The 27,526-nt window shown below is 41.6% G+C and overlaps 1 protein-coding gene across 6 annotated transcripts; it reads left to right on the top strand.

Annotated features, from left to right (window-relative positions):
* On the top strand, positions 1-27,425 carry sorbs3 (sorbin and SH3 domain containing 3). 6 transcript variants are annotated; one of them, XM_053871546.1, is made up of 21 exons: positions 1-143; positions 13,419-13,493; positions 14,141-14,311; positions 14,409-14,481; positions 14,546-14,679; positions 16,912-16,975; positions 17,213-17,251; positions 17,398-17,479; positions 18,231-18,339; positions 19,564-19,614; positions 19,693-19,800; positions 20,177-20,220; positions 21,250-21,320; positions 22,062-22,120; positions 22,202-22,248; positions 22,332-22,446; positions 22,506-22,631; positions 24,275-24,748; positions 24,836-24,915; positions 24,992-25,098; positions 25,613-27,425. In XM_053871546.1, exons 2-21 carry the CDS (start codon positions 13,482-13,484, stop codon positions 25,672-25,674), a joined length of 2,028 nt encoding a protein of 675 aa, XP_053727521.1. In that variant the 5' UTR covers positions 1-143; positions 13,419-13,481; the 3' UTR covers positions 25,675-27,425. The 6 variants fall into 6 exon arrangements, with proteins under 6 accessions (XP_053727521.1, XP_053727524.1, XP_053727522.1 ...); XM_053871549.1 differs by having other exon boundaries at positions 22,059-22,120; positions 24,275-24,376; XM_053871547.1 differs by having other exon boundaries at positions 22,059-22,120; positions 26,039-27,425.
* The last annotated feature ends 101 nt before the right edge of the window (positions 27,426-27,526 follow it).

Here is a 27,526-nt window from a genome sequence, read left to right as displayed (position 1 = left end):
CGCCCCACACACACGCCCACGGTCACCCAGTCAAACACTCTGAATCATTCAGCAGAGATAAAGGAAGCCTGAGAAGGAGAGGAGCGGCAGAGTTCTCACTTCCTCCCGTCCTCTGTGCCGAGGAGACTTCACTGCGCTCACATGTGAGTACTGCACAGCTTCTCACCCTCAGCAACACGGACCGTTTGAACCCTGAGCTCTCTTTCTTTGGGTCCTGACATCAGGCTTGTAGCTGCTATGTCAATCTTGAGTCATGGCTCCTTTTTGTTGAAGCGCTGAGCAGCAGTTTAGTCAGAGAGTGTGAAATTCTAGAGTTAATGTGTCACCAACAGTTGGGCTGACCGTTATTCTGGAGTCCAGCTGTTGGCTGTCACAACTCTTTCAGAGTCATATGGAGAAATACTTCTTAGTTTTTTAGATGATACTATCAGATTTCCCCAATAATATTGATTTACTCCCCATTTCATCAGGAGGCACACTCAGTGCCTGAGAGTTTCTCTGCTAGCACCTTGTGCCAATGTGCCCCTGAGCAAGGTGCTTGACCTCCGATTGCTCCTAATGGTTCAGCAAAGTACGCAGCCTCCCTCCATATGTGAAGTTTTGAAACCTAGTGCTATGCACTGTGAGTGCTGAGTAAGCAAATGTATTCATATTACATGTTCGTATTATTACTACTGTATGACACTAGGTGTTTGTGCTCTCTTCCTGTAACTTTTTAAAACGTTTTTTCCATAATACCATAAAGGTATTAATTTTGTACATTGTCTATTTATTATTATTTATTTCGTGTTTTTAATATTTAAATCAGAATTTGTATACATAAATTCTCTATAATTAAATGACAATAATTTGAATACATTATTATTATTATTGTTATTATCATTATTTGGTAGTAAGAAATATTTATGGCATAATGAATAATTGTTTATAGATTTTATCTTATTTTTATCATTGTTGTTATTTGTGGTAGTAATAAATGAATATTTATGATATAATAAATAATTGTTTTTAGATTGTATCTTTATAAAAATATTGTAACTGTATTTCCATGACAGTTTTCCGTTTCTCATCCTTTCTTATTGTGTATCTTTTGACACCATGATATATCTTTTTCAAAAATAATAATAAAATGATTGGCCTCCCATGACCAAACAAAATATTTTCACATGAACATTTCAAACTTTTTCAACATTTCAAGCATTTTTTTTTTCAATATTATGAACAGACTTTGGTGACTGGTTATTCATCAACACATTTGACAATGATGACTTTTAAAAATGGTTTTTGAGCTCCGTCTGTAATTTGCCCATCATTACATAAGGTCTTTACGTCACGGCTGTTCACCCAGTGGAATCTGTGGCTGCTAATGAGCGCTGTGCAGAATCTGAACAGCGAGACGAGATGGGAATTCTTAATCCTGTTTCCTCTGGGAATTCCGATCTGATGGATGGCATGTATGGAATATGACGGAAAACGACAGGGAGCCGAAGTGTTGACCAGCTCTGGCGCGATCCCCTCGTACAACTGCAGAGTGACAGGGTGTCGGATGTGGACGCAGCAGGAGAAAGTTCTGTAGGAACCAAGCCTGTGGGAGAGTTATAGCACTGCCATGCTCAAGTGCAGGGAGTGAAATCCACCTTGGAGGAGAGGAGGCTTAGTAAACTGATCTTTCGACTGAATTATTAAAAAGGCAGAGCAACACAAATGTTGCTCGCTTTGGTTTTATGGCTAGAGCGAGTCAAGATCAGGTGAGATCTGCAGGTTGCTGAATCTGGGTGTTGTTGAAGACCTGTTGAGCTAGATGAGCCACAGACGTCAGCAGGAGAGACTGGTCATGGTCTGGACATGACAAGAGCCTGGAAGAGAACATGCAGCAGCATTTGTGCCACAGTAGAAGGTGAATACCCACGTTGTGCGCCTTGTATCGGCACGATGAAGTTGTTGCAGACCTTTGAAATCAGGGTGAACACTGAGTTACTGAAGGTGGTCCTGGTGAGAACCTTTTCCTAGAGGGAGCAGTTGGTACAACATTCACTATAGATCGGAGGAGACGAATGTAGCTCCAGGAGAGTTCAGTGAAGAAGAGTTTGGTGGACAGGACAGACCCTTGTGGCCCCCCTAACCCGTTAAACCAAAGTTGCTAGTGTTATAACTGCATACCACAGAACAAAAACACTTTTTGAGGAAACACTGAACAAAAACGGTGTCTTTCAATAAATATGACGCATAAAAACAAGGAGAGAAATTACGCTGGTCCCCAATGTCACATCTGGACTTCAGGATTTTAGTTTTGACTCTCAAAAACACAACAGTTTTCATTGTACATATTACACATTCATATGGGCCAAGCAGCTGCTACTGGCATCACGTTGGTGTGTGCAGATATGCGGCTGGTTTCCCACCGTAAACTCATGCATTCTTTTCCTTATATGACGTGGTTTTTGCTTTTCTTATTGGCGAACTGGAGGAGCCAATAACTCGGTTTGTACGGGATGAAACTGACATTAATTTCTGAGGATGAACAGGAACTGTTCTTGGCTCTTTAAATTTATAGAAACATTCCTGCATGAAGCTACGTGTAAAATGTAGCAGCAGGAACAGTCTATAAAATGACTGAAAGCTTCTAGTTTGCCAACACATTCTGACATATTAGCATCGGTTCTTCAATAGAAGACGGCTGCAGAGGTGGAGAAAAAGCATGCAAACTGCAATCGATAAACAGGTGTTAACCTCATCAGAGCAACACATGTGATGAGCCGATCCATAAGCCATAGGTCGGCTGTTGCGGCGGGCGGCGGCTCCAGATAGTTTATGGTTCTTCCATGGGCTTTTCAGAGGGCTTCATCACTGCTAATGTGACTGAACCATGCAGATGGAGGGTGGACTTCCCAGCCAGGTGCTTGTCCATCAAGAGCCACTGGAAATGGACTGCAGTTGTGGAAGTACAAGTTCACAAAACAGCTCTTTCAATCACTGTAATGTTTCCTTTCTCAGACAAACAAAAGTCAAATCAAAGGTAATATTTACATCCGCCTCCATACAAGGCACCCGGAGGACACACACCGCACATAAACACTCAGGACGCAGGAATAAACAGGAAACAATTGCTCGAACTGTGCTGCCAGAATTGCTTTATAGGATATTCATGTATATATATTTTTTAGTTATTTTCATTTATGGCTACAGCTAGTCTTAGGCCACCACATACTCTTGGTCCTCCCTCAGAAACAACTTGTACCACACTGTTTCTAAAGCAGCGGCAGAACTAACTCTTGTTCCAAAAATCTGTTTACTATCCTGTTGTCTTTTTGATGTTTAGTCTCAAGCTTTTTCCCCATGAATCTGTGCCATATCACATATATTTTATCGACTTAGCTCGAGTTTTAAATCTGAGCTGGTTATTTTAAATGTTTTTAAGATCACTTCTTGTAGATGTCGTACTTCGATTTAAGTATTATGTCAATATTAGCATGAAACGTTTGTAGCATTCTTTTGAAGTGATTCTGACTGATAACTTGTGATTTTACGTGTAACAAAACAGACGTGTTTAGGACGACAGTGTTACATGTGGCATGCTTCAGGTAACATCTATAGTATCGAACACTCAAGATGAAAAAGCTGATCTCCGGCAGGTGTTGACCAATCAGAGCCCAGATTTTACAGTGATGTTTCTTCATTTCACTTTGCTATTTTGTGTATTGTGATGTGATGGGATGCAGTTATAGCCCCCCGTATAGCATCATCAGCACGCACCCCAGACATAACCATGAACAACAGGCTTTGTTCTCTGCATGTGGGGCTCTGACAAGCTACGTACCTTGTAGTGACAGCCTCCCGCTGCTAGATGGCAGCGTGTCAACTACTGTCTTCATAATGTTTTGAATTACAGTCACTAGTGAAGAGGACAAATTCAGCATTTGATGCAAACTCTTTTGGAAAAGCTAGAACAATGTATCGCACAATGCGTTGTAGGAAGCTTTACAATGTTTATCGTACCAGGTCTGAAGCTTGTCAGTATTTTCTAATGTAACAAGTGAAGCAGATTCATTGAACGGTGAACATCTAAGCTGAAATGAATGTCCTTGTAACTGTAGTTGAGCGGGATGTCATGTTGGAACGTCATCTTCATCAGAGGAAGCTCAGACGATGTCAAAACAAACGTGGCTGATCCAAGAAGAAGAGCCTGGACAGGGGGATGTGGTGGAAGCCGTGTCTGGGAGGTGACCAACCATTCTCCTTGGCTTCACCCGGCCCTGTGAAATATCACCTTATCGCAACAATAGAGCCCAAAGAGCTGACAAGCCAAGAGCAGGGTGCCTTTTGAACGGGGCCCAATGGGTTGCCATGGAAACTCATGTCAACCGGGAAGTCCTGCGTAGAGGCAGGGCGAGCGCTTGGCGTGAAAGAGAGCGAGGGAGAGATATTGTGTCCTGACGGGTTCATGAGTGAAACAGAGAGAGTCTCCAGCAAAGTTCACATCCACAGCAAGACTCCACTTGTTACCGCCACTCGCAGGGTGAGTACACATTCCCATGGCAGCTTCGCTTTAATCCGCCGCCACTTGTCTTGAGCAAGTGTACAAAGACAGGTTGTTTTTAAAGCTGGAGTAACCTGTCTGGCACCTCTCAGTGTCGGTGGCAGTGGTGGAGATGCACCAGAGCCGACATGTTTCACCCACGTCGCACACGTGGGATCTGGTGGCTGGGATCGTGGGAGCCGATGGGAAGTGGAGCACGAGAGAGGGCAGCGTTGGCAGGGCTTCCACACATGTTCGGCCCCCGGGTGTGTGCGGGCTCTGACAGGCCGATGTCATTGTGCTGCCGGTTTAGGACTTGTTGATGCTGCTCTTCTGTGTAAAAGCGTGAGGCAAAGGCGGTTCTCTCTCACCACTATGAGAAGTTTGACCTTGCATTTGCATCCTTTTATGGACTTCAGAATCCTTTTTGTCAAGTTTTGGATTGTTGTGATTCATTCCGTGATCGGAGGCAGGGCACTTGACTTAAACTGCTGGTGCCACTTCATCCTCCGGCAAGTGTAAACTTGACTGATCGCCCTTCCAGTTTTACACTTCAGAAGACTTCACCTGTGTGTTGGGTTGAGTTCAGAACAACTGGAAACACTTAACCATAAGCTGTTTAATGCTGATAACCTAAGCCATTATCTTACTCTCATGCACTTTTTTAAACATATTTTTTAATCAAATGTCCACACACACACTTGTATTCCTATCTTTGTGGGGACCCATTGTCGTAACCCTTTCCCCAGCCTCTCACCTTCAACCTAACCACAAATGGCTAACCTTAACCAGGACTCTGAACCAAACTTAAATTAAATTAAAATGACCCAGTTATTTTGGTGTTTTAATCCTCAAATATGAAAAGTTGGTTCTCAATAGAATAGACATGCTGAAACACACACACCTATATGTATATACTTCCCCTTGACAACAAGCTAACATAATCATAATTACTGAACAGGTTAAACTCTTTTTCTGTTGTTTATGTCTTCCATAAACAACAGAATGATTCGTCTGAACACACGGCACGAAGACAGAAGCATGATCAGTTTAACCCTGTGGTTCTGGATTCACCTCAGGGGTGGAGCGACACAGATGTATATATATATATATATATATATATACTATACATATATTAATTGGAGGAATATATATATAATATATGTTACATAACTCTAATGGCTTTTGTCCATTTTTATCACATTTTTTTTTATCATTTTCCTTGAGATATTTCAGGAAGGGAAAATCCAGTTTGTTTTGTAGAACATATATTATGTTTTTCCTTTGCTAAAGGCCGAGTTTCCCCATGCAAACGCTGAGCAATGCTTGGTCCAGTCGTAGTCTTCCATGTCATGTTGTGCGATACATTTCTTGACTTGTAAAAGTCCATAAATTCGTATATGTTATGTTCATCAAGGCGCTGAAACAAACGTGACATCAGGCTTCTCTCTCATTGGCTTCTCATGAATTTGTGTTGGATAGACATTATTTCCACTCTCCCTGCTCCTGAAAATAAGAACACCAGAGAAAATACTGCAGAGTTTTTGAACAGAGGCAGCCACTGCTTTTAATATGCTCCATTTGAAGGACATTTAAAGTTGACTTCAAACATCACTTTTCCATGTGAGCTTCTACTTTGATTTATTTTACGTTATTTAGGACAATAAGAATGGTTTTTCTGTGCTACGTAACTGGACATAAGTCTGGTGGCTCCAGGATGGTCCGGGCATCTGTGGAGGCTCCTCTTACTGTCAGGCAGATTTCTTCAGCCACCTCTGATTCCCTTTGTGATATTAGTGGAGGTCCAAGGGCCAGAGCTCATATTAAGAATGTGCTTTGACAGCCGTGAGGGCCTGTGTGGGTTATCCCTTTTCTCAGAAGCGTTTCCTCCCTTACTTCCCCTTGAACAGTTTTGACCAGGTGTCAAAGTATTATGAGGCTTAAAGTTAAAATTGGATTGTATTGCATGTTTTTTTGTCTTGTATTTTCACACACAGTCAGTGTTGAAACTCGAGTTTGTTGACTGGAAAATGTATGTCGACTTGTTATGACCCATATTACGTGAGCCTCTTCAGATTGCAGATACAGATGTGAGCAGCTGGTGACGTAAAGCCAATACTGACAGGATAATTAAGAAGCAAGCATGACCTCACTGTTCACATCACTCATGTTTTTCTCGAGGAAACAAACTGCACAGGCTGAGAGTTGAGCTGCCATTTGGTTGCCGCTGGTTCTTGCTGTCCGTGATTTGTTGTCACCTCAGGGGACTACATCTCGCTGTATTGACACAAAGCACGCAAACTCCTGCTGGCTGTCGGAGGGGACAGGACCATAGAAGGAGGTGAAACGCTTTCCCCCTGATAAATGTGTGTATCCCCTAATAACCACATATGATAAACTTGCAGCTCCAGGCCCTTGTATGGCATCATGTTGGGACATCTGCACAGTTACTAAAGGCCAGCGCCGTTTGTTGTCAACCTTCTGGACTCGTACATATTTAACAGAGTGAGTCAGTGAAGATGTTTGGAGTCAGTGTGGTATTTATTCACCACATGCTCTTTTAGCAGCTTTCCCAGACAGACCCAAGTCTCGCCCTGGCTTTCACATCTCCATTGGTCTCAAGCTTGTGGACAGTTTATTACTATTATTATCATGATTATTTTCATTCATATTTTCATTTAATTCGTGTGTTTGTACAGCACATCATTAAAACCCCAGATTTCCATATGAGGTCAAACAGTAATCCCTCATTATATTCCAGAGCTGAAATGTGTCTGACAACTGACATTAATTTGTCACTGTAATTTTCTACGTTTTATTTGTATTCATGACCACCTTTATTCTAAATATAGCTTGTTAAAGTTCTTTGTTTTTATATATATATATATAATTTGAATGAATTTGTTATATTACGAATTATATTATGAATCAAGTGATGGACCCATACATACATTTAAACAACAAAATATTGTTTATTTTGCATCAGTGTGACAATAACACAATAAATCACGATGGTGGCCATATACAAGTTTTTATAAAACCTTATTTAGCAAAAAATATTCCTCCATGTTTGTTGTTGTTGTTATCCTCCTAGCTGCAATGTCTCTTGTGCATCAGTGTGATCAGTGGACAAACTCCTGCACTTACAAAGGTTCCCTGTTGTCTTGAGAGCAAACTGTTAAAAAAAATGAAATAAAATAAAATATTTTTTTGTTGTCATTAATTAATCGTAATAATGTTAAAGTTGTTAAAGCTGTTAAAGTCCCACCATATACATACATACATACACATATATATATATATATATATATATATATATATATGTATGTATATACATATATGTATAGCATGTGGTGATATATATATATATATATATATATATATATATATATATATATATATATATATATATATATATATGTATATGGTTTTAAAGAAAATAAAATAAGAAAGAAGAAATACTTAATACTTAACCTAAAGTCTAGAAAATCTAATTTTATTTTCCATTTTGACCTACACATGAGACCCCTTGTTAATTTTTGCTTGACGGCCCGTCACACTTCTCGCAGTATATACTGCGGCCCTTGAGGAAGCGTTGTGTTTTTCCCATTCCAATGAAGACAGACAGGTTTTGTTGTCAGCCAGTCATGTCAGGCTAGAGAGATGTCAGAGACAGACATGATTGAGCGTGTCCAACTGAAATGAAGACCATTTCTATGGCCTTTTGTCAAGAAAAAACATCAGTATTATCCCCTTGTCTCAGTGGGGTGGGAATAAATACGTGTTTGTGCGCATCACAGTAGAAGCGGCCTGAGCAAACAGCAGTGGAGGAGGCGGCTCTTCTTTCTCTTCGTCTTCTGGGGGACTTGGATGGGTTCACCACGCTGTGCATGACTATAGCCTCCAGTCAATCATTAACCTTCACTCACACAAGCCGACGCCTCTGAGTGAAGGCGCTCACTTTGTAAGTGACAGTTTTATTCCTGGCTTTGTGCCACTCTCTTGACCAGTTGCAGGGAGGATGAATGACTTTCTCTCCCAGCTCACATCATCGCCTTCCTGGCGGCGCCTCCAGAAGTTCAGGGGTCACACTCACGTATCAGGGTCGCGTCCGGTCAGCTCAGCAGATAGCAGGAGCAGTTGGAGGTGGTGCTCGGACTGAACCGGTCACATCAGGTCTTTTTATGGAAGCAGGCTGAGAGGAGACTGATAATGTTGCCGCTGGCGTGGGTTTACTGAAGTTCCGTTGCAGAGCTTTCTGCTGGTGACGGGATTCACAGGGGTGTGGTGAAGCTGACTCATGCTGAGTCAAAAGAATCCCAACTTAAGTACAATGGAAACTAACTGAAAACTTAACTGTCATTATTTGCTGAGTGCTGGATGTTTTTTTGGGGGCGATCAAACTTACTTCTGCTTTCAGTTTCAGTGTTGCTTCATGAACATCATCCAACGCCTTCCACCAAGTCATTCGAGTTGTCGCTAAATTTGTGAACAGAGAGTGTGTTGTTTTGGTGCAGTACTCCTCACCACCACACTCCCATGGTTTATATCTTGGTACAGATCAGGTAGTTACCCTTTCCCACCAATCCGACCCAACACGGGCCCTGCAGAGCAGCTCTGGCCATTTGACTCTCACCAAATATATCTTTAGATCTATCATCAAATTCAAATGAGCTCAGTTGGACCAGAGTTGGCAGCAGCGTTCCGAAAACTCGCTCCCACAACACACGCTGTAAACAAGGATTCATGCGGAGCTCTCTCTGGACACAGCATCACAAATCCTCTAAAGAATCACAAGATCCAGAAGTCAATACCAAATGCCACCAAAACAGTTTTTCAACAGGACTTACAGTGAATCATATGTAAGAGAGAGTGTACAAATGTGCTTTAAAAGTGCTATGTCTTGTGGCATTCACTGACTTCCTTTAGAGACTTGTACTAAAGCTGGAAGAGTTTTGTGGAGTCCTAAAGGGTTGCACTATTAGTAGGTACCGCTGGTTAAAAATTAAAGGCTTCATTTTTGCAGTAGAAATATTTGTATCTGGAAAATACTTGCTGGTTCGCTTTAGTTTGTCTTTTTGAGCTTTACAATTTCCACAAAAAAATAATTTCCTAAACAAATGTATAACGTTTCAATTTCATTTTTTTTTTATTTTAAATTGTGCTTCATTTGAAGATTGCAATATTTCCTAATTCATTTTATTATTATTTTTTGTATTGTAGAAGCCCACCTTTTCTCTCTGAGAATGAACAACAACTTTCCCATCAGTCATGGTTTCACGTGCAATGGACTGGTGCCCTGTCCCAGGTGTCCCCTGCCTCTTGCCCTGAGTAGCTGGGAGAGGTCGCAGCTACTCAGGGATTTAGCGGAAGCAAGTATATTACCAAGAAGCTTTCTTCACTCTGACCTGGCAAGCTCTTTGGTTCTATGTCAGCTACAGAAGAAAAGCTAACAGAATGACTCCCCTTTGTATCATTTCATTGGACTTATCTTCAGAACGAGGAGACAAAAGTTTGTCTTTCAGTTCAGCTGAGCTGGTCATGTTTCGCACTGTGAGTTTATAACTCCACACAATAAAAGCTTGGTTCATTAGTTACATAAGAGGAGCCACTTTACAGTCTGCGGTCGACTTTAGCATCTGGTATAAAGCTCTCCCAGACCGGAAGAGCTTCCTGAGGACAAAAGTCAAGATTTACTCTCTGAAACCTTCAGGAATCTTTTTTTTTCTTCAGAACAATAGAAGCCATAAGTTGCAAGTTAACCGTCCGGGTGAGTCTCTGTGTCATGTTTTATCCTCTGCTCTCGCACACCTGGAGCTTTTATAGCAAACTTCATCCGTCTGTGTGGGGAAGATCCAGCGGTGATAATAGACGACTCACCTAGCTGCTCGGGCCGCGCTGCAGTTCGGGTCATTATATAAGAATGCGCTCGTGTTCCGAGCCAGAATGTCGGACAAGGAAGGTTTTTGTGTGGTATTGACAAGTGTGTTTCCTTATTAGGTCGGCTCTGTTGCTGCTCTGAGCAGAGGAATGTTTGAGGAGGTGAAGGACTTTTCTTGTTGGACGTTGATCAGAGACGTTAAAATATGAGCTTACACGTCATTACAGCAGCGCTGTGCTGTTCTGGGGCAGGAGGTCTTCAGCAGAGCAAGGCCTTACATGGACCCTGAACATGACACATGTGATTATATGATGATATTTATCTTGAATAGTGTGATTCATTCGCTCAATAATAAATGTATGTTCCCCCATATTTTACTCTGTGTTATGAAGTCAAACCCTCCCACCGATATTTGCCGATAATTTAACTGTAAACTAAATAAATAAAAATAAAAATCTGTAGCATTTTTAAATGAACCTTTTTAACAGTCACTCTAAATGTTCCACTGTCTCCTTTTTAATTCATATTTTTTTATTTTTGTATAAATCTGGTGTCTATAAGATTTTACATTAAAGACGTTTATTTTCCACCTTTTTCATCTAACGTTATTGACTTATATTAGATCTTTTCCCCCTCAAAAATTTAGACTGTATTCTTGAGATTTTTGCATAGCCCCCCTCTGCCAAAAATGTTCTCCCATTTCTGAGCACACTGAGACCATTATCACACATCTGCTGTGAATATTAATGGCATAACCACAGAGCGCTGCTGTCTTCAATTGAGTGGCGAAATGCTGACTATCAGAATGTAAAAGGTCTTTGTCATGAGCCGCTGGTCTTTGTCATTCAGCACAGCTGAAAAATGCCTTAGACATGTAATGTTTTTTTTTTATGATTATACTTCAACATTATACTCGATACTTTAGGTTGTGGCCCTTAATATTAAGAACAGCACTTAAATTGTGTACCTAAAACAGGAGAGGAACACTTTTGTAAAATTGCCATTAAAGTGGCCAGAAACAACTGCAGTGCTCTCTAGGTTGAAATAAGTCAGTCAAATGTCATGACACTGACCGTCTCACACTGAATACAGAAACTTTATTGAATACTAAATGAGTAAGAGAACTCAGTTTTGACGCATTTGAGCACCTACTGGAGCATAATGATGCATTATTTATACGCACAACGCAGACTAGTCCTATGTCCCGTCTGTGGCACCTCTGTAAAAGTGTTGTGGATAAGCCTCTGAAATTCATCTGGAAACTTGCATTCGATGAAGGAAAGGAAATCTGATACGTCTTTGTGCTACGAGGAGGAAACTACAAACATGAAAGCAGAGTATCTTTTTTGAGGTGTTGTTGATGGCGAAAGAGAACAAGTTTTGCAATGTGGGTTTTACCATGGCGAAAATTATCTTACAAGAAATGAAAGAGTGATATTTGAATCCATTTTGACTCTCATTTCCTGTTAAAGCACGTTAGTTCTAGAGCTGTATCTTAGCTGTTTTTTTTAACACCCATTGCTACTGTGTCTGTTCCTCTCTTGAGCTAATGCAGACGTGCAAATGGAAGCTTTTATCAACACTAGAACTGGATTCCAAGAACCTTAAATAGATTTATAAGGCTGAGATATCATCTTTCAATACCTCCCATCCGAACAAAACCTCACAGAGAAGCTTGTTTTAGCTATGATGCTTCACATTGGCGGGTTGTACCGATTGTTTTGATCGAAAGCTAAGTATATCCATTCAATTGTTTTACTTCTTTTAGTTTAAATTTTATCGATTTATCCATCAATACCATGTTTTCATCTGGACTGTGCACCATAAACTGAGCACTTTGTCACGTGTTAACACCTGTCACTGAACAACACACTCTCATCGTCCACTCTCATGATGACTGGCTGCAACTGATAACAACCAAGCGGTGATGGTGTTAAAGGTTAAGCCGAACGCATGTTTGCAAACAATCCTTCCCCACAGAGTTAGTGGTTATGCAACGGATGAGTCAGACTGGCTTCCATCAGGACGAAGACCCGCTGCCATCTTTGCAACCACAAAGACTCATTCATGTCAAAAGTTGTAGCCCCACCACAGCTCCGCACGGAAACACGTTGTAATCTGAGAATATCCTCTTAAGATCAGAGACACATTCAAACATCCCAAATCAGCGAATGTTATGATGCAGAGCAGAACGACTCCCCCTTTCATTACAGACCATTAAACCGCCAATGAGATCTGGCTCGGGTCGAAGCATCCGTCTCCATCCTCAGCAGGACTTTGATCCTGAAACAGAAGCCAAGAACTGTCAGTTAGATCGGCAGCCCTGTGTGTTGTTGCCCACCATCTGGATGATCGCCTCACTAGTTGGGTTTTCCCTCACGAGGGGGGAGAAGTGTGTGACTCAAGTTTTCCCTCGGAATAACAGGAGGATACTCTGGGTTTTTACTCATTACACACCATATTTATCAGGGTGAAGTAGCGATGGGTAGATGAGGTGTTGTGAAACAGTGTCCTGGTTTTCAGAGGACACCAGATGGCGCTGCCTGCAGTAAAATGTTTGGACTAATTCAATGAAACCTCACATCATTTCTAAACCAAGAGCACCATCTAGTGGCCTCTGAAAATTATCGTCAACCCTGCAATACTGTTTCATGATACCTCATCTCCCCATAACGTGTGTTAAGCAACAAACATAAAGCATGCGGGCCACATGTGGCCCTTCTCACAACCATGTAGGTCCGGAGTCAAGAAACTGCTTTCAGTTGGTCAAATCTGTCATGTTGTCCACTTATTTTGTTATTATTATTTGGGTCACAGCTTCCAAAATGATGGTCCCAAAGCCTGAGCAGTTGAGAACCACCATGTAGCCTGTCGTTTGACCTGTTGTTTACTCTCATAATTAATGTCAAAAATTAAAAATAACTGTTGAAAGCGATGGCCAGTGGCTGACCAAGCAATCCTGTATCAGAGGTTATTTTGTGGGTTTGTAAATTTGGATTAATTTTCTCATTTTTTTCACAGATTTCCTGGATGCTGCTTGAAAGAATTTGACATTTGCCTAACCCGGGACCGACGACAAATCCCATGCAGTCTCAGGTAAAGTCTCATGGGCTAAAGAAAGCACTCATACACATATCTCCAGACAAAAACAAGATCCAAGCGTGAGCCACATCCCATCTAGATAAGACCTCTATCATACGGCGGGACATTCCCATGACCCCTGGCAACCTGGGAGAACTTAAGCACCTGATTCAAGTGTTCCAGCCCGACAGTTGGGCTCGACACCCTGGGCGGCAGTAAAGAGAACACCATGGCAACGGCGGGAGCTCAGCTAGCGCTGCTGGACACCGTGGACGACATGGACGACCCCTTCCCAACCTCTATGGCCCCCGGCTCCACCCCCCGGCTGCAGAGCAGACACGGCTGGTGAATAGGGAGTTAATGGGCTCATAATGGCCCTCTCCTGTTTCCGTGCCCCTTCTGCACCTTCAATGAGGCCTTTCTGCACTTGTGGCTAAAGAGATGATGAAGTGGGTGGAACACGACTTCCCGCTGGCCCTGCTTTAAATAAATTAGGGGCCTTTTCATGTGAGGGAACCCCGCTGAGGCTAGTTATTGTCTGGGGAATCGCTCCGCTGCTGACATGTTCACATGACATCTTGATGTTTACCAAGAGACTCAGCGGGGGCAAAGTTCAGCAGTGTTTGGAATCATCCATTTTTCTCATTTCCGATGTTTTGCAGCAAGCTGCTGACAACCCAAATGACTCCCGGATTGTGTTCTCCATGGAGCCACCGGTTCAGCAGGTCCTGTCAACCGCAGAGATGACCCAGGAGGTGGTCATCTCCCCAGGACTGCCCACCCCGCCTCTAAGCCCCTTCCGCTCAGCGAGGATGAAATCTGGAGACTTTCAGGTATGCAGCCTTCACTCAGAGCGAGAGCCCCTCCTAGTGGTTGAATATTGCCCTACACCGCATCTTCAGTCTGAACAGTTTGACTCCTCCATTTCAGGGGACAGAGGTCAATGGTGGCCCTCAAGCAAGGCTCAGCTTTGGCTCCTATTACGGCCCCTCGCAATCACACGGTACTTCAGAAAAATGTCCCTTACTCATGTATTTTTTTTATCTTATTTCACTGTTTTATTCCAGGGGGAATGAGCAACGGTGTTCAGAACTCCACCACGTTACCTCGTGGTTGGACCCCCACCAGGGAAGAGAGGCTCATCAAATACTCCGGCATCGGCCCAGTTGATGAGACAGGAATGCCCATCGCGTCTAGATCAGTAAGATGAAATGTAAACTAGTATTGACGATGTCAAACCGGAGTATTAGAAAGCTATTCTTTAAGTTAAGGTTATTTGAATGTCAACTTAGTCTAAGCATGAAGCAATTTTAGATGACAATCGTGAGTTTTATCATAAAGTAGTTTGCATAATTGTGCAGAGGTGGGCAGAGTAGCCAAAAAAATTACTCAAGTAAAAGTACTGTTACTCCATAATAATATGACTCTAGTAGAAGTAAAAAGTAGTCATTTAAATAATCACTTGAGTAAAAGTAAAAAAGTAAAAAAAAACCCAACTCAGTTACTGAGTAAAGGGTTGAGTAATGTCTGATTTATTTTTTTATACAACCATTCAATCAAATCAAAAATCAAAAATACAAAACAATCATCTTCGTAGAAATTAAAGTTCATCCAATCAATAAAGTAATGAAATATAGAAATAAATCAAGTACTTTAATCAATAATACAAATAATAATAGAATAAAAAAGCACATATATCACAGAATTTCAAGCATTTTTTAACCATACTCAATAGGCAGAACTACATATGTGGGAGACCAAGATATTAAAAGAGACTTATCACATTGAATTGGACAGAAATTATATATGATATATTAACATACATACATATACACACGAGAAACGTTCAAACCATATCTAAAAAAAAAAAACGCAACATGTTTCCTCAAGTTAGATATTGAGTTCTTGAATGCTGAAATCTTGTCACAGTTGTTTAGGCAAACAAAGGTGACACTGCATTCTGTAGTTGTTATTATGTGAGGCCAGGGGTGTTCCTCTTTTTCTGGGTCTGCACGGTCGTCATTGTTAAGTGGCATTGTCAATCCGTTTCATCAGTAAACAACACTGTCTTGCCACGCTGAGGTTGGATGTGATCATATGACGAGACTGCACGGCTACGGCTATGTTTGATTGTGGCACAATCCTGGCCTGAGATAAACTTCATATTTTTGTTACCTCAAGTCATCGAACCTTATATGGCCGCTTAGTCATTCATTGCAAAAACAAAAATATTCCGCTTCAGATGGGCCCATTAACTTAGTTCTGGCGCTTATATGGGCAAACTAGTGGCATAATTCGGTTATGCAAACACTCTCTTTCTCTTTCTCTCTCTGGCTCTCAAAGTCATGGATCATTACTTTCAGCCATTCCATTCCAAGTCTTTGGCTCCAGTGGAATTCTGCACGGGTCCAGTAACGCTACTAATTCAATTCGCCTTTTTCCTGCAGTACCCATGCTTCAGCAGTAGGTAGATCACTCGGCCCACTTTCACCAACCATTATTTTGCTTTGGACCAGCTGCGTTTTCTACAGAGCCCCTAAGGGGACATGACAAAAAAAAGAAGCTTTGCGAGATCTCTCTGATTTAAATATACGGTACAGAGCCCCTTAGGTACAGAGCCCATGACCAGTTTTGTGAGATCTCACAAAAGTATTGCAAGATCGCAAAAATAGTATTGCGAGATCTCGCAATCCTCCATGACGCCTCTACTTCTTGCAGCGGAATCAATACATTTGAATGGTGTGAGATGTTGCAAAAGTATTGTAGCGTCTGCTGGCAGTAGACAAAAACAGCCGTTCTGTAGTTTAGTTTCTTCTTTTATTTCACTCAAACACTGCATAGTGGTCTCCAGAAAACAGAAACAATTGCAGCTCCTCACTCTCCTCAACAACTCTCAAAAAACAGAACTCTGTCTCACCCCTCAGCGCTGCACCCTCACTCACTTGTCACCATTGAAATATATAATGAATAGATATACATAGTGAAATAGTATTACAAGATTTTTTTGCGAGATTTCGCAAAACTTCTCTCTTCTTTTTTTTTGGTCATGTCCCCTTAGGGGCTCCGTATAAATTCATTGTACAGCGACCTCAATTAATCACGTTTTACAACCGCTATGAAGATGCCTCAAACATTGGCTCCTGTCATGTGTACACTCGAGGCAAAAATCATTTATTTTAGGGACTATTATTTAAATTCATTAGGGATTATGTCAACAGTTGAGGCATTGCCCATGAGAAGCAACTAATCAAGGAAGCATTCTGCTAGTGTTGCGCATCAAATCTACTGATGCAATCGCACCAAGCCACATCAAACAGGCTTCAGCTGTCAGACGTGGTTCAGCCACGTTGGCTAGCTAATGAAGGAATTTCAGTTTGCCACTGTTTCACTGCATTTGCCACATGATTGCACCTCCCCTTTGTTCCCAATTTAGAGTGTAAACAAGCCCAGAGACTGGTACAAGAGCATGTTCCGACAGATCCACAAGAGGCCCGAAGGTAAGAGCTCCCCCTCCTCCTCCTCCTCCTCCTTCCCGAGTCATACAGACAAAACCAATGACATCTTATGTCATTTGAAGTTGTTCGCACCTACGATGACCCTCAGCTATTCATCAATGCATTGACCTCACCCTCATAAACACGTGTATGCCTCTTGTCGTTTGTTATCACGTCTTGTCTCTGGTCATGACATCATCGATGTGTCACCCAGACTGAAGCAAGACGTCTGTTTTTCAGACCCTGAGCTGGAAGATTCTGACAGCTGGTCCTCGGAACGTAAGAGATCTTCCTCTCTCAGCCAAATGTGAAATGACATTAGCGTTTACCCTTCCACGATTGACTGAAGTTCAGTATAATGTGATGCAGATATACTTGAAGCAGCTTAACCAAAGACGTTCTTTGCTCACATCTCTCCCCTGCAGGGGTCTCGTCCAACACGGAGGAACGCGGCGAGGCAGACAAGAATCTCTTCAGACTGACGCCCCACGGAGCTCTACCAGACTGGTGAGTCCAAACCGACTTCACTGATGGCTGCTGGCTTCACATTTCCCAGCATGCATCAGCGACCAGGAGACACTGAGATCGGCTGCTGCCACTCTATGTTTACTTGGAGGCCCTTCTTTGGCACTCTCTTACAGTGAAGTTTTGAATATTAATAACACAGAAATATATAATCAGAGGATTTCAATCAAGGTAAGTATATCAGTAAATTCATTATTAAATCACTGTTATAAAGCGTTTCCATTATTAATAGCAACTGTATACATAGTACAATTCATAATATTTAAACAATATTTAAAGGTTAAACCGATGCATTTTTCAAGTCAACAGCATCTGCATCCACTGGGCATCACTAGTGTCTGAAGCAGTCAAGCCCCCGCTGTTGCTCATTTTGGGGGAATGGCTCGGAATTAATAAAGAAATGCTAAATTAATGAGGCCTTGAGTCTTCTGTATAAGTTTACCATACTTTCTGGTCCATAAGAGTGACCCTATTGGCCTGTATGACACCACTTGAGCCAGTTTTCATTTGTTGGCTGATCAGTGTGTAGAGTAGCTGACCAGCAGAGAAAATTAAAGTGTAACTTGGCACACTTCTGTCCAGCCTCCTGGACAGGAGAAGGAAGCAGACGGGGAGGGTTGAGGGTGGGAAACAGGCAGGACAGACAAGTTTGGATTTGTTGTTGCAGGCAGCAACAAAAAGAAGTGATTAAGTTGCTGTCCATGCTGTGTGTGTTTTGGGTGTCGTGTTCCAGGAGCGAAGATGTAGATAAGCTGGCGTGCGAGGGAAAGCGGCACCAGCAGCCCAGGAGCATATTCGACTTTGAGCCTGGAAAGAGCAGCGTGTCGGAGGTCCACAGCCAGGTACAGACGCACATACACACACACACGCAAAGATCAGAAACAGAACTTAAAAATCCCTCCTGGCAACAAGAGCCATGTAAATATTTCGCCAGTCTGGCTCTGTTTTCCCAGCTTGTAGCTAAAGTTAAACAACAGACACCTTTTCTTGTTGCTTTAATCTTTGTTCGTCTCACATAAGGTGTTGACTCTACATTGTTTGAGCCACATGTGCCAGCACTTGCTTCGCTGAGCTTCAGGCCTCACTTAAAAATATGTTTTTGACAAGCAACGGCGTGATTTAAGAGTGTTTAAGAGCGTGTGTTGATCTGGCCAAACACTCCTGAGTGCCTCTTTAATAAAGCCCCAGCTCGCGAAGAAAAGGAATCTTTGTTTCACTCCCCCACAGGAGCTGAGGTGTCTTGTGATCCGCATTATAGTGTTAACCTCTGGGCGTGTGTAATGGCTCGCAGCATGGAGATTATTTCATTCCCCTTTTGTGATGGAACGTGTTGTTCTCCTCCCCGGAGAACCATCAGATAAACAGTGATCAGGTGTTCACATTTAAACCAAAAACTTTCTTTGGTGTCAGAATACATCAAACCTGAAGAGCTTCCAAATGTTTTACGCATGTAATACAGGCTTTTGGAAACATTTATGTATAAATGTATTTCACTAATATTATACATTTTGGTTTTCAGATTTTCTGACAGGAAACTATAAAAAATATAATCGTGATGTGTAGGGTGAAACTGTTTTCATAACGTATTGACAACTTTAACTGTGTAACTAGATACCTTTTCATTTGAAAAACCGAGCTGAATGGGACACCAGGTGGCAGTAGCGTGCTGGAACTGACTTGTGCAACTCACTGCAGCGATGAAGAAGAAAGTGGTACAGCACAAGGAGGGAAACAAACCTTCGAATGATCCATGGATCCTGATGATAAAAACGCCTTCAAAATTGTATCATCTGTTCTTTGTTGCATTGTCAACAGTTTTCATTGAAGTCTGTTGCTTTGTTTTTCTGCTGTCAGACAGAGAAACGCTGACGCAACCTCGCAAATATTGATGTGATGAAAATAATTTTTATGATATGGAGAAATATGGAAGGCTTGAAAAAAATATATTTAAAATTTGTTATATTGATTTATAAATAAATAAAATATGAACTTTTATTTAAGAAAAAAAAACGTAATATTAGCATTACTGACAGATTTCTTCCTCTGTTACTCATCTTGCTTTCCAGAGTCATTTGTCAGTCAAGGAACCTGCAAAAGTCAAGTCTCCTTCCATCGAGGTGAGCACTCATCCGCCTGTCCCTGCTTCCTTTTATGTGATTCTTATCTGTTCCAAATCCAACATGGTTCTGGTTCAGGCCAGTCTGGCCTCTGAGCTGAGCCAGTTTGAAGCCGAGTTGGACTCAGACATCCAGGGGCTGGAGAGGAGACTTTCTCAAAAGAGGCAGCAACAAGGCTGGGGTGAGGTACTGACCCCCCGTCCTGACTCTCCGCCGAAGCATCCCCCATCCAGTAGCAGATCCAAACCTGCACCTCTAACCCCTCACCCCCCTGAATGAAGACTTGATTCCATGTTTGCTTTGAGTGTGTTTGCTGGAATCACCCGCCCGCTTCATTTCGCCTGCCAGAAACTCACTTAAATCCCTCACACCCCCCCCACAATCCTAATCTTGCTGTATGGTCCAACAATTGTCTTGAGTCTGTTGTCCACACAGCAGAGAACAGTGTAGACTGTAGGACCCAGGGATTCGGCTGCTCCGCTGGGAGTGGTCAGCACCTCTGCTCTGTCAGACCTTCTAAATCTTTGAGGGGCAAACTGTTGAATATTTACTGTGTTTACAGGAGAGCAGAGGCAGTGGACCTGTTAGGGGGGATTCAAACTACAGGTCAGTCACGATACCCCATGGCTTAATACGTTCTTTATAAATGAAGAATTTGCTGTAATATCATGATCTTAAAAGGCATCACTGTTTTTCGAATTTGTCTCACTCATTGTGATAGTTTCAAATGGTAAATTTTTATTCTCTAAAGTTATAGAGCTTCTTTAGTTGGACAAAAACATAGAGAGATTAGCATGATTTTCATCCTTATTTTGCTCTATATGTCACATGGAAAACTAAAGCAAGATCATTAGGATATTATTTTCTAGACTTTATAATAATGGATGTGAACATGTCAGCAGAAACAGACCTTCATGTTTTACTCTTCTGTATTCAGTTCAATGTGTTTTGAAAGGTTATTGCTAAAACTGAATGAAATTATCTGTAGGACAAATTCGAAGTAACAGAGGAAGATTTTTGTACAACATGAAAAGATGTAATTCTTTCATGATGTCGACTGTAGCAGGGATGCAAACACAAAACAGATGCAGCAAACAGCAGCAGGGGCCTCGCGTGGAAACACCAGGGTCCACGACTCATTAACAGACCTCCTCTGAGTCTCCTAATCCACTCGTAACTCTGCTCATCAAGCCGCTGGCCTATAATTTCCCTGCCAGTCTTGCTGTGACTGGACGCTTCATACCTTGCAGGGTACCTGTCTGACGCTCAGTTAGGAAACTGTTGAACTGTAACAAGTTCACGTACAGTATTTGTTACCCAGGGCAGGCAGAGGCTCGCATTTCTGGACATGTGTGTCATACATTCTTGGATGGTTCTCGCTCTTCCCTCATGGCTTTTGACCTTTGCGGGCTTTTGTGAGTTTTAGGGGCTTAAAGAAGCAATTGGCGAGGAGGCGGAGTCTGGAAGTCCTTTTTGTATGTGTTAAAACAAGTACCAGCACAGGCTGTTAATTCATAACCCAAAAACTAGACTTATTGTTTCTGATGTTTGACCTGCAAATGCAGTCCAAATCAAATGTTCTTAGTCGTGTAATCTGATAAAGTGGCTCAGTAAACTAGTGTGTCTTTGTTTCAGGATTACACAAGGAGCAAGGGCGCCGTCACATCAACACACTGGGAGACTGTCTTCGCCTTCTGCGACGTATGGTGAGAGTCAGGAAGAGCAACCACACCAGTGACAAAAGTCTGCACACCTTTTCACCATGCTGAAATTATCAATGTTCTCATCTATTATTATTATTATTATTATTATTATTGGCAGTAGTAGTAGTAGTAGTAATAACAACAACAACAACTATTCTTATTCTTATTCTTATTCTTATTGGCAGTAGTAGTAGTAGTAGTAATAACAACAACAACAACTATTCTTATTCTTATTCTTATTCTTATTCTTATTCTTATTCTTATTCTTATTCTTATTCTTATTCTTATTCTTATTCTTATTCTTATTTTTATTCTTATTCTTATTCTTATTCTTATTCTCATTCTTGATTGATTCTTATCTGTGATTGTTATTATGTTGTTTTTTTTATATATTTCTTTTCCCCCCTGAAAACTCTGGTTCCCTCCCCAAAACATAGAGGTTAATTGGTGATTCTCACTTGTCCATAGGGGTGTATTGTAGCCCCTCCCACTGCCCCTTCATCTCACCCAATGTTGCCTCCAAAATTTGACTTAAGATCTCTTGAATATTGTTTTTTCATGGAGTCTGATGTAGTGACGTAAATTCCACGCTTGTAGAAGGAGTTGGGTGGAGGGGAAGTAGGGAAAGAAGGAAGTTCAGCTTGGAAGATCTGAGTAGAGATTAGCTCGCTGCTATTGTTCCAATGAGTGATTATTTAATGTATTTTCTAAACAATACCTTTTCCAACTGTTTGTCGACAGTAGCGCGCCTCTCTCCTACCAATGACCCCATGGAGCGATCGCCTAAGAAAGAGGAGAAGAAAGTCAGTTCAAATGGGACACGTTTAACTGCCATTTTAAATAAAGACTTTAAGTATTTACAATTTTTTTTTTTTTTTTCGCAGATGAAAGCAGCACGAGCCAAGTTCAACTTCCAGGCTCAGTCCCCAAAGTAAGTTCATGCTGTAGTGATGTTGATTCAGTGTTTCATTTGAAGTACTTTTCACTGATTTACTGGTGTGTTTGCGTGCGCAGGGAGCTGCCACTGCAGAAGGGCGACATCGTGTACATCCACCGGCAGGTGGACAGCAACTGGTTTGAAGGAGAACATCACGGACGAGCCGGGATTTTCCCCACCACCTATGTGGAGGTATGTTTTGGTGAATTACTGTGCCATGAGGTGTTGTGTAACCGTGTTGTCTCACGCAGGTCCTCCCTCCTTCAGAGAAACCCACTCCGATTAAGTCCCCCACTTTGCAGGTGATAGAATTCGGTGAAGCCGTGGCTCTTTATAACTTCAATGCCGACCTTCCAGTTGAACTTTCCTTTCGAAAAGTAAGTGGAAATATTGAAAACAACAAGCCTTTTTTCACTCCACCCAACTGAGGTCAACCGCTTGCTTCACTTGCCTTCTTATCTGTGGTGTAATCCGTCAAACCGCCACCAGAGGTCTGAGCGAACATACCAAATAAAAAAGGTGGTAACGTCGCTCTGTAAAGTTCAGGAAACACAAATCTCTCCAGGAACTTCGGCTTAATACTGGATTGGGGTATAAAATGTTATAGTTTCATTAAGACAATGACAAAATAAGCTTAATTCATCCTGTGGAATGTGTGGAGGATTTGTGTCTCAGCAGGATTTAGGAAAAATGTTAGTAGGGCCCAAACAAGCACGTTTTTATGCCCAGATATTTTGTAACGGCCCATTTTTAGACTACGAATCATCTGTTCTTGGTTTTTTATTGTTGTTGGGAGGAAAGTATTAGAGTCAAACAATCCATGCCACAATTAAACCACAAATAATACACACACAAGAATGTTATTGCATTACTGACTGAAACTAGAAATCATCTATGAATCTAGAATTATATTTTGAGTCTTCATTCCTTTGTGTGTGAAGTGACCACAACAGAACAAGTCCGTATCTGATTCTGGCTCCTCAACTCTGAAGCTGAATCTTGCAGCTCCATCATTAGTGTTTTTCTTAAACTTGGTGGGATTATATCTCACATTTTTTAAGGTTCGACTGAGGGCTCTCTTGCATTATGAGGAAAACTGGAGAATGGAGAATTTTGTGGGAATTTTGTGTGAGTTTTTTTTCGCGATTTTTCCATTAAAATAGAACATAAAGTCCAATACATATTTCTCAAACACAAATAATGAATTCAAGTTGTGACTGACATTCACATTTAAACAAGTCATAATATTGAATACCTGGGTCAAAAACTATGCCTATATTTTATCCCAGCTGCATTGAGGGAGACGTTTATGAATCATGCAGTTCTGATCTTCACATACCTCCCAAACAGTGAGATATAATTCCACCTACTTTAGCTGCAGAGAGGCACAAGTATCTCAAAATAATTTGGACTCTGGACTCAATCGTTTTTGATAACCCTTCTGCATGCATCTCTCGACACCAGAATTGTAAGTATTTTCAGTAAATAAGTGCTTCAGTCCAACAAAATAAATCATGGTACAGACACTGGGTTTTTCCCTCCTCGACGTATTAGCATTAAAGCTATTTGCATTAGTGCCTCAGATGTCACATGAACAGTTATACAGTATGGTTCGGAGTTGAACCAATGTTCTCTGAAATGTAATTTTGTTAACCCAATGTCCGATTCCAAGTAAAATAGAAATCCACAAGAATGTTCATTTTGATGTTATCGTTCCTTCCTTCAGTGAGAAGCTGTGTGAGAAGCAGTTCCTACATTTGTTTTGCACTAAACATGAGTTTCAGTGTTAGTATTACTTTAGTAGTACTAGTAATGAATGTAGTACTAAGCATAGTCAAAATATTTATTGTTTTATCAAAATGTATATGTATAGCAGTCAAGACATTTTTAATGTAAAATATTTTCCACCAGAATATTAAAAATGCATTATTATAATTGTATTTTATTTGTGTGTAATTTTGACTTACACCAAAATTAAAGCGATTACATCTGATGTCCGGTCTGGTTCTGGCATCCCCAGGGTGAGGTGATCTGTATTACCAGGCAAGTGGATGACAAGTGGTTGGAGGGAAGGATCTCAGGGACCAGCCGGAGTGGCATCTTCCCCGCCAGCTACGTCCAGGTCAACAAGATGCCACGCACTAAATACTCCTTGGACAGCTACTCCACGGGGCCGCTGTCCCCTGCCTCACCCGCCCCCCAGAGTCCAGGACGTCCTCTCCACTCTCCGTGCCCGCTGTCGCCAGCGTCTCCTTACAGTCCAAACTCACTAAGTCCTCGATCTGAAAACTCCCCGCTGAAGCCGTCCTCACCGATGCACTCACGCTCACCCACCAACACAACCAAAGAAACAGCCTACCGGTGGCCGCAGGGCCACTCCAGCACTACTCCCCCCACCAGCCAGAACAACCACTGGAGGGGCTCCACCAAGCCTGTCTCACCTGCTGCACAGTCACCAGCTTCTGCCCTCCCGAGTCTCACTGACCCCTCCAAGGTCCTCCTGCCACTGCATGTCCACCTCCACACTCTGAACAGAACCACTCGGTCTTCTCCATGATGCTCACCCTTCTGTGTTTTCCAGGGTGCCGCACCAAACAGCACCAATCCTTCTGCCAAGTCTCAAGCTAATGTGCCAAACAACTCAGTTCTGCAGCGACAGCCGTACGTCCGAGTTCGAACTGCCGAATCATGTCACAGAAACAACCGTTCTCCAAACAGTCTCTTCTTCTTCCTTCAGGTACAAAGCAGTCTACAACTACAAGCCGCAGAATTCTGATGAGCTGGAGCTCAGAGAAGGAGACATCGTGCAAGTGATGGAGAAATGTGATGATGGCTGGTTCGTAGGTAAATTATAAACGTCATACTAGATTGAGATTCAAGAAATGCAAAAACATTGAAGAAAATCAATGAAAATGTCACAACTGTACGTAGAATTAGAGTCAAACCAGGGTGTGATTGATACATCTACTGTCCTTCAGCACAGACTCCGCCGTGTTACACTAACAATCCAGTCTTCTTTCAAATTCTCTTATTTCTTATTATTTTGGTTTTATTGTGTTTTAAATTAATAGTAGATTACATTTTATGAGAGATTTGACAAGGGATTAATTGGATTTTAATTTAAACAATATATACAAATAACGCTTATAAGTCACATCTAGACTTATTTTTGGTAGGAATATTTTTCAGTCACCAATTCCAGTTGCGCTACCATATATACTGTGATGTCATAACCAAAACATGAAGGAGCCTGAATGAGATTTATAAGAGATTTATAATTGTACTGCCTTTGCAATACTTTACTGCCATGATTCTGCTTTTCACTTTCCACCCACAGTCTGATCTGTCTCCTCCACAGGTACGTCAGATCGGACCCATGCTTTCGGAACGTTTCCCGGGAATTATGTGGCACCTGTTTGACCGCTGCACTCCCTGCTCGCCCAGAACTCCAGCTACATCTTAACCTTGTGACTTCCCACCACGCCCAAACTGCTTCACACGCCTTCACGCATGTGTTTTCACCGCTAACGTTTTCGCACACTCCAGCCACTTTGCAAAGAGTCACTGAATGCTGCAGCTTCTGTGTCAGAAGTTGAGAATGGAGGTTTTTGTTCCTGGCAGCTGCAGGACACGAGCATTCCTTCCCAGTGACACAGCACTTTCTGAAGTACAGTAGGAGAAAGCCTTCACTCTGTGCCATCACTGGTCACCGCTGGGATTTCTCAAGTTGGATGATGCAGTTATTTTCTCTGGAGAAAGCTCTAATATTGGACACCTTCTCCAGATTATTTTACAGATCTGTGACAGATCAGGTGGAGCGTTCAAAGCCCGATGGTAACAAGTCTGAGGAGGGTGGAGTCGACAGAATAAGTCCTGCTTCTCTGTCTTTCTTTGTTGATCAGAGCTGGAACTGAACCAGGAAATTGTTTGCTGCCTCGCTGTTCAATTCAATTCACGTGGTGGAAATCAGCCACATAAGCTGTTTGTGACACTTTGCTTTAAGTAAACACAGCAATAATTGACTATCAATGAGTGACGACATACACATTAGATCTATGTTTAATTCATTCAAAATAAGTGTGTGTTTTATGAAATTGTTTTCAATTAGAAGAATTGACAAATATTGAGTTACAGTTCATTTATAAATCATAAATATTTGGACTTATTTGACTTAGAAATGCATTATTGGTGACTGCTGAGCTTCAAGTTGAGGTGTCGTTTGCAAGTGACTGGAGGTTGATGCTCTATGGGAGCGCTGTTGAATTCAACTCACTGAGTCCTTATGTCAGAAAAAAAGGCAAAACTTAATTATTGGATTCTCTTGTGGGGAGTTTTTAAAATGTGATTTTTTTTTCACCCGAAGAATGTCTAAATATTAGGGGGAAAGATCATTCATTTTCTTACACACATCCCAATGACAGGATTGAGGGGTGCAGGAGCCGAATTCCTGCTTCTTGGGGCTGAAGGTGGGGGGCACACTGGACAGGTTTTGGGCCATTCACAGACCACCCACACAGGACACCGGTAGTGGGAGAACATCTTGCTATGCGGTTGCAGGACCAACCACTAAACCACCGTATCGATGGGAAGAGCATTGTTGAAATAATTGACTTTTCTAAAGACTAAAAAATGAATATGGAACTTTAAACCATTACGGGAGTGGAAGCCACATATTTGTTCAGAAATAGTGTAAATCTTTTAAAGAAATCTTTACCTTTTTTTATCAATATTCCACCAGACGTGTTTGAGGAGGTTTCTGAGGAGAGGGAGAGGTTCAGCTGCTGCCCCGGCAAACTGATCTCAGATAACCGTGTGAAAATGGATGAAGGGATAAGATTTATTTAACAGTTTTCCATGGTCATCATAGTGTTTGAACTCACCTGGTCGGTGCCAAATGTAATGCTTTTTCTGATATATTTCTTTATTGCCATCTGCTGTGCATCAAAGCTTTAATTGAGCTTTTTTTTATTTGCTCTGTTTCAACAATGTTCTGGTGTGTTTTTTAATCTAGAAATAGACTTTTATTTCACTTTAAAAACTTTTTACTTAGTCGACACACAATGATTGTACAGACTGTAAGCTTTGGATAAAATGGAATATAATATATATTTGCTGAGAAATATAATGTATCTCATTTAAGGTACGCATTTGGAAGTTAATAAATGGTGCTGAGTGACACTGAGAAGTGTGTGACTGTTGCTGTTCCTCTACTCTCCCAAAGGCACAATGTGAGGGTGAATTAAATCACATTTAATTATTAAATATTAAACCC

The sequence above is a fragment of the Synchiropus splendidus genome, chromosome 7, assembly GCF_027744825.2.
Source record: "Synchiropus splendidus isolate RoL2022-P1 chromosome 7, RoL_Sspl_1.0, whole genome shotgun sequence".
Lineage (NCBI taxonomy): Eukaryota > Metazoa > Chordata > Actinopteri > Syngnathiformes > Callionymidae > Synchiropus > Synchiropus splendidus.
This window is presented reverse-complemented; position numbering and strand designations above follow the sequence as displayed.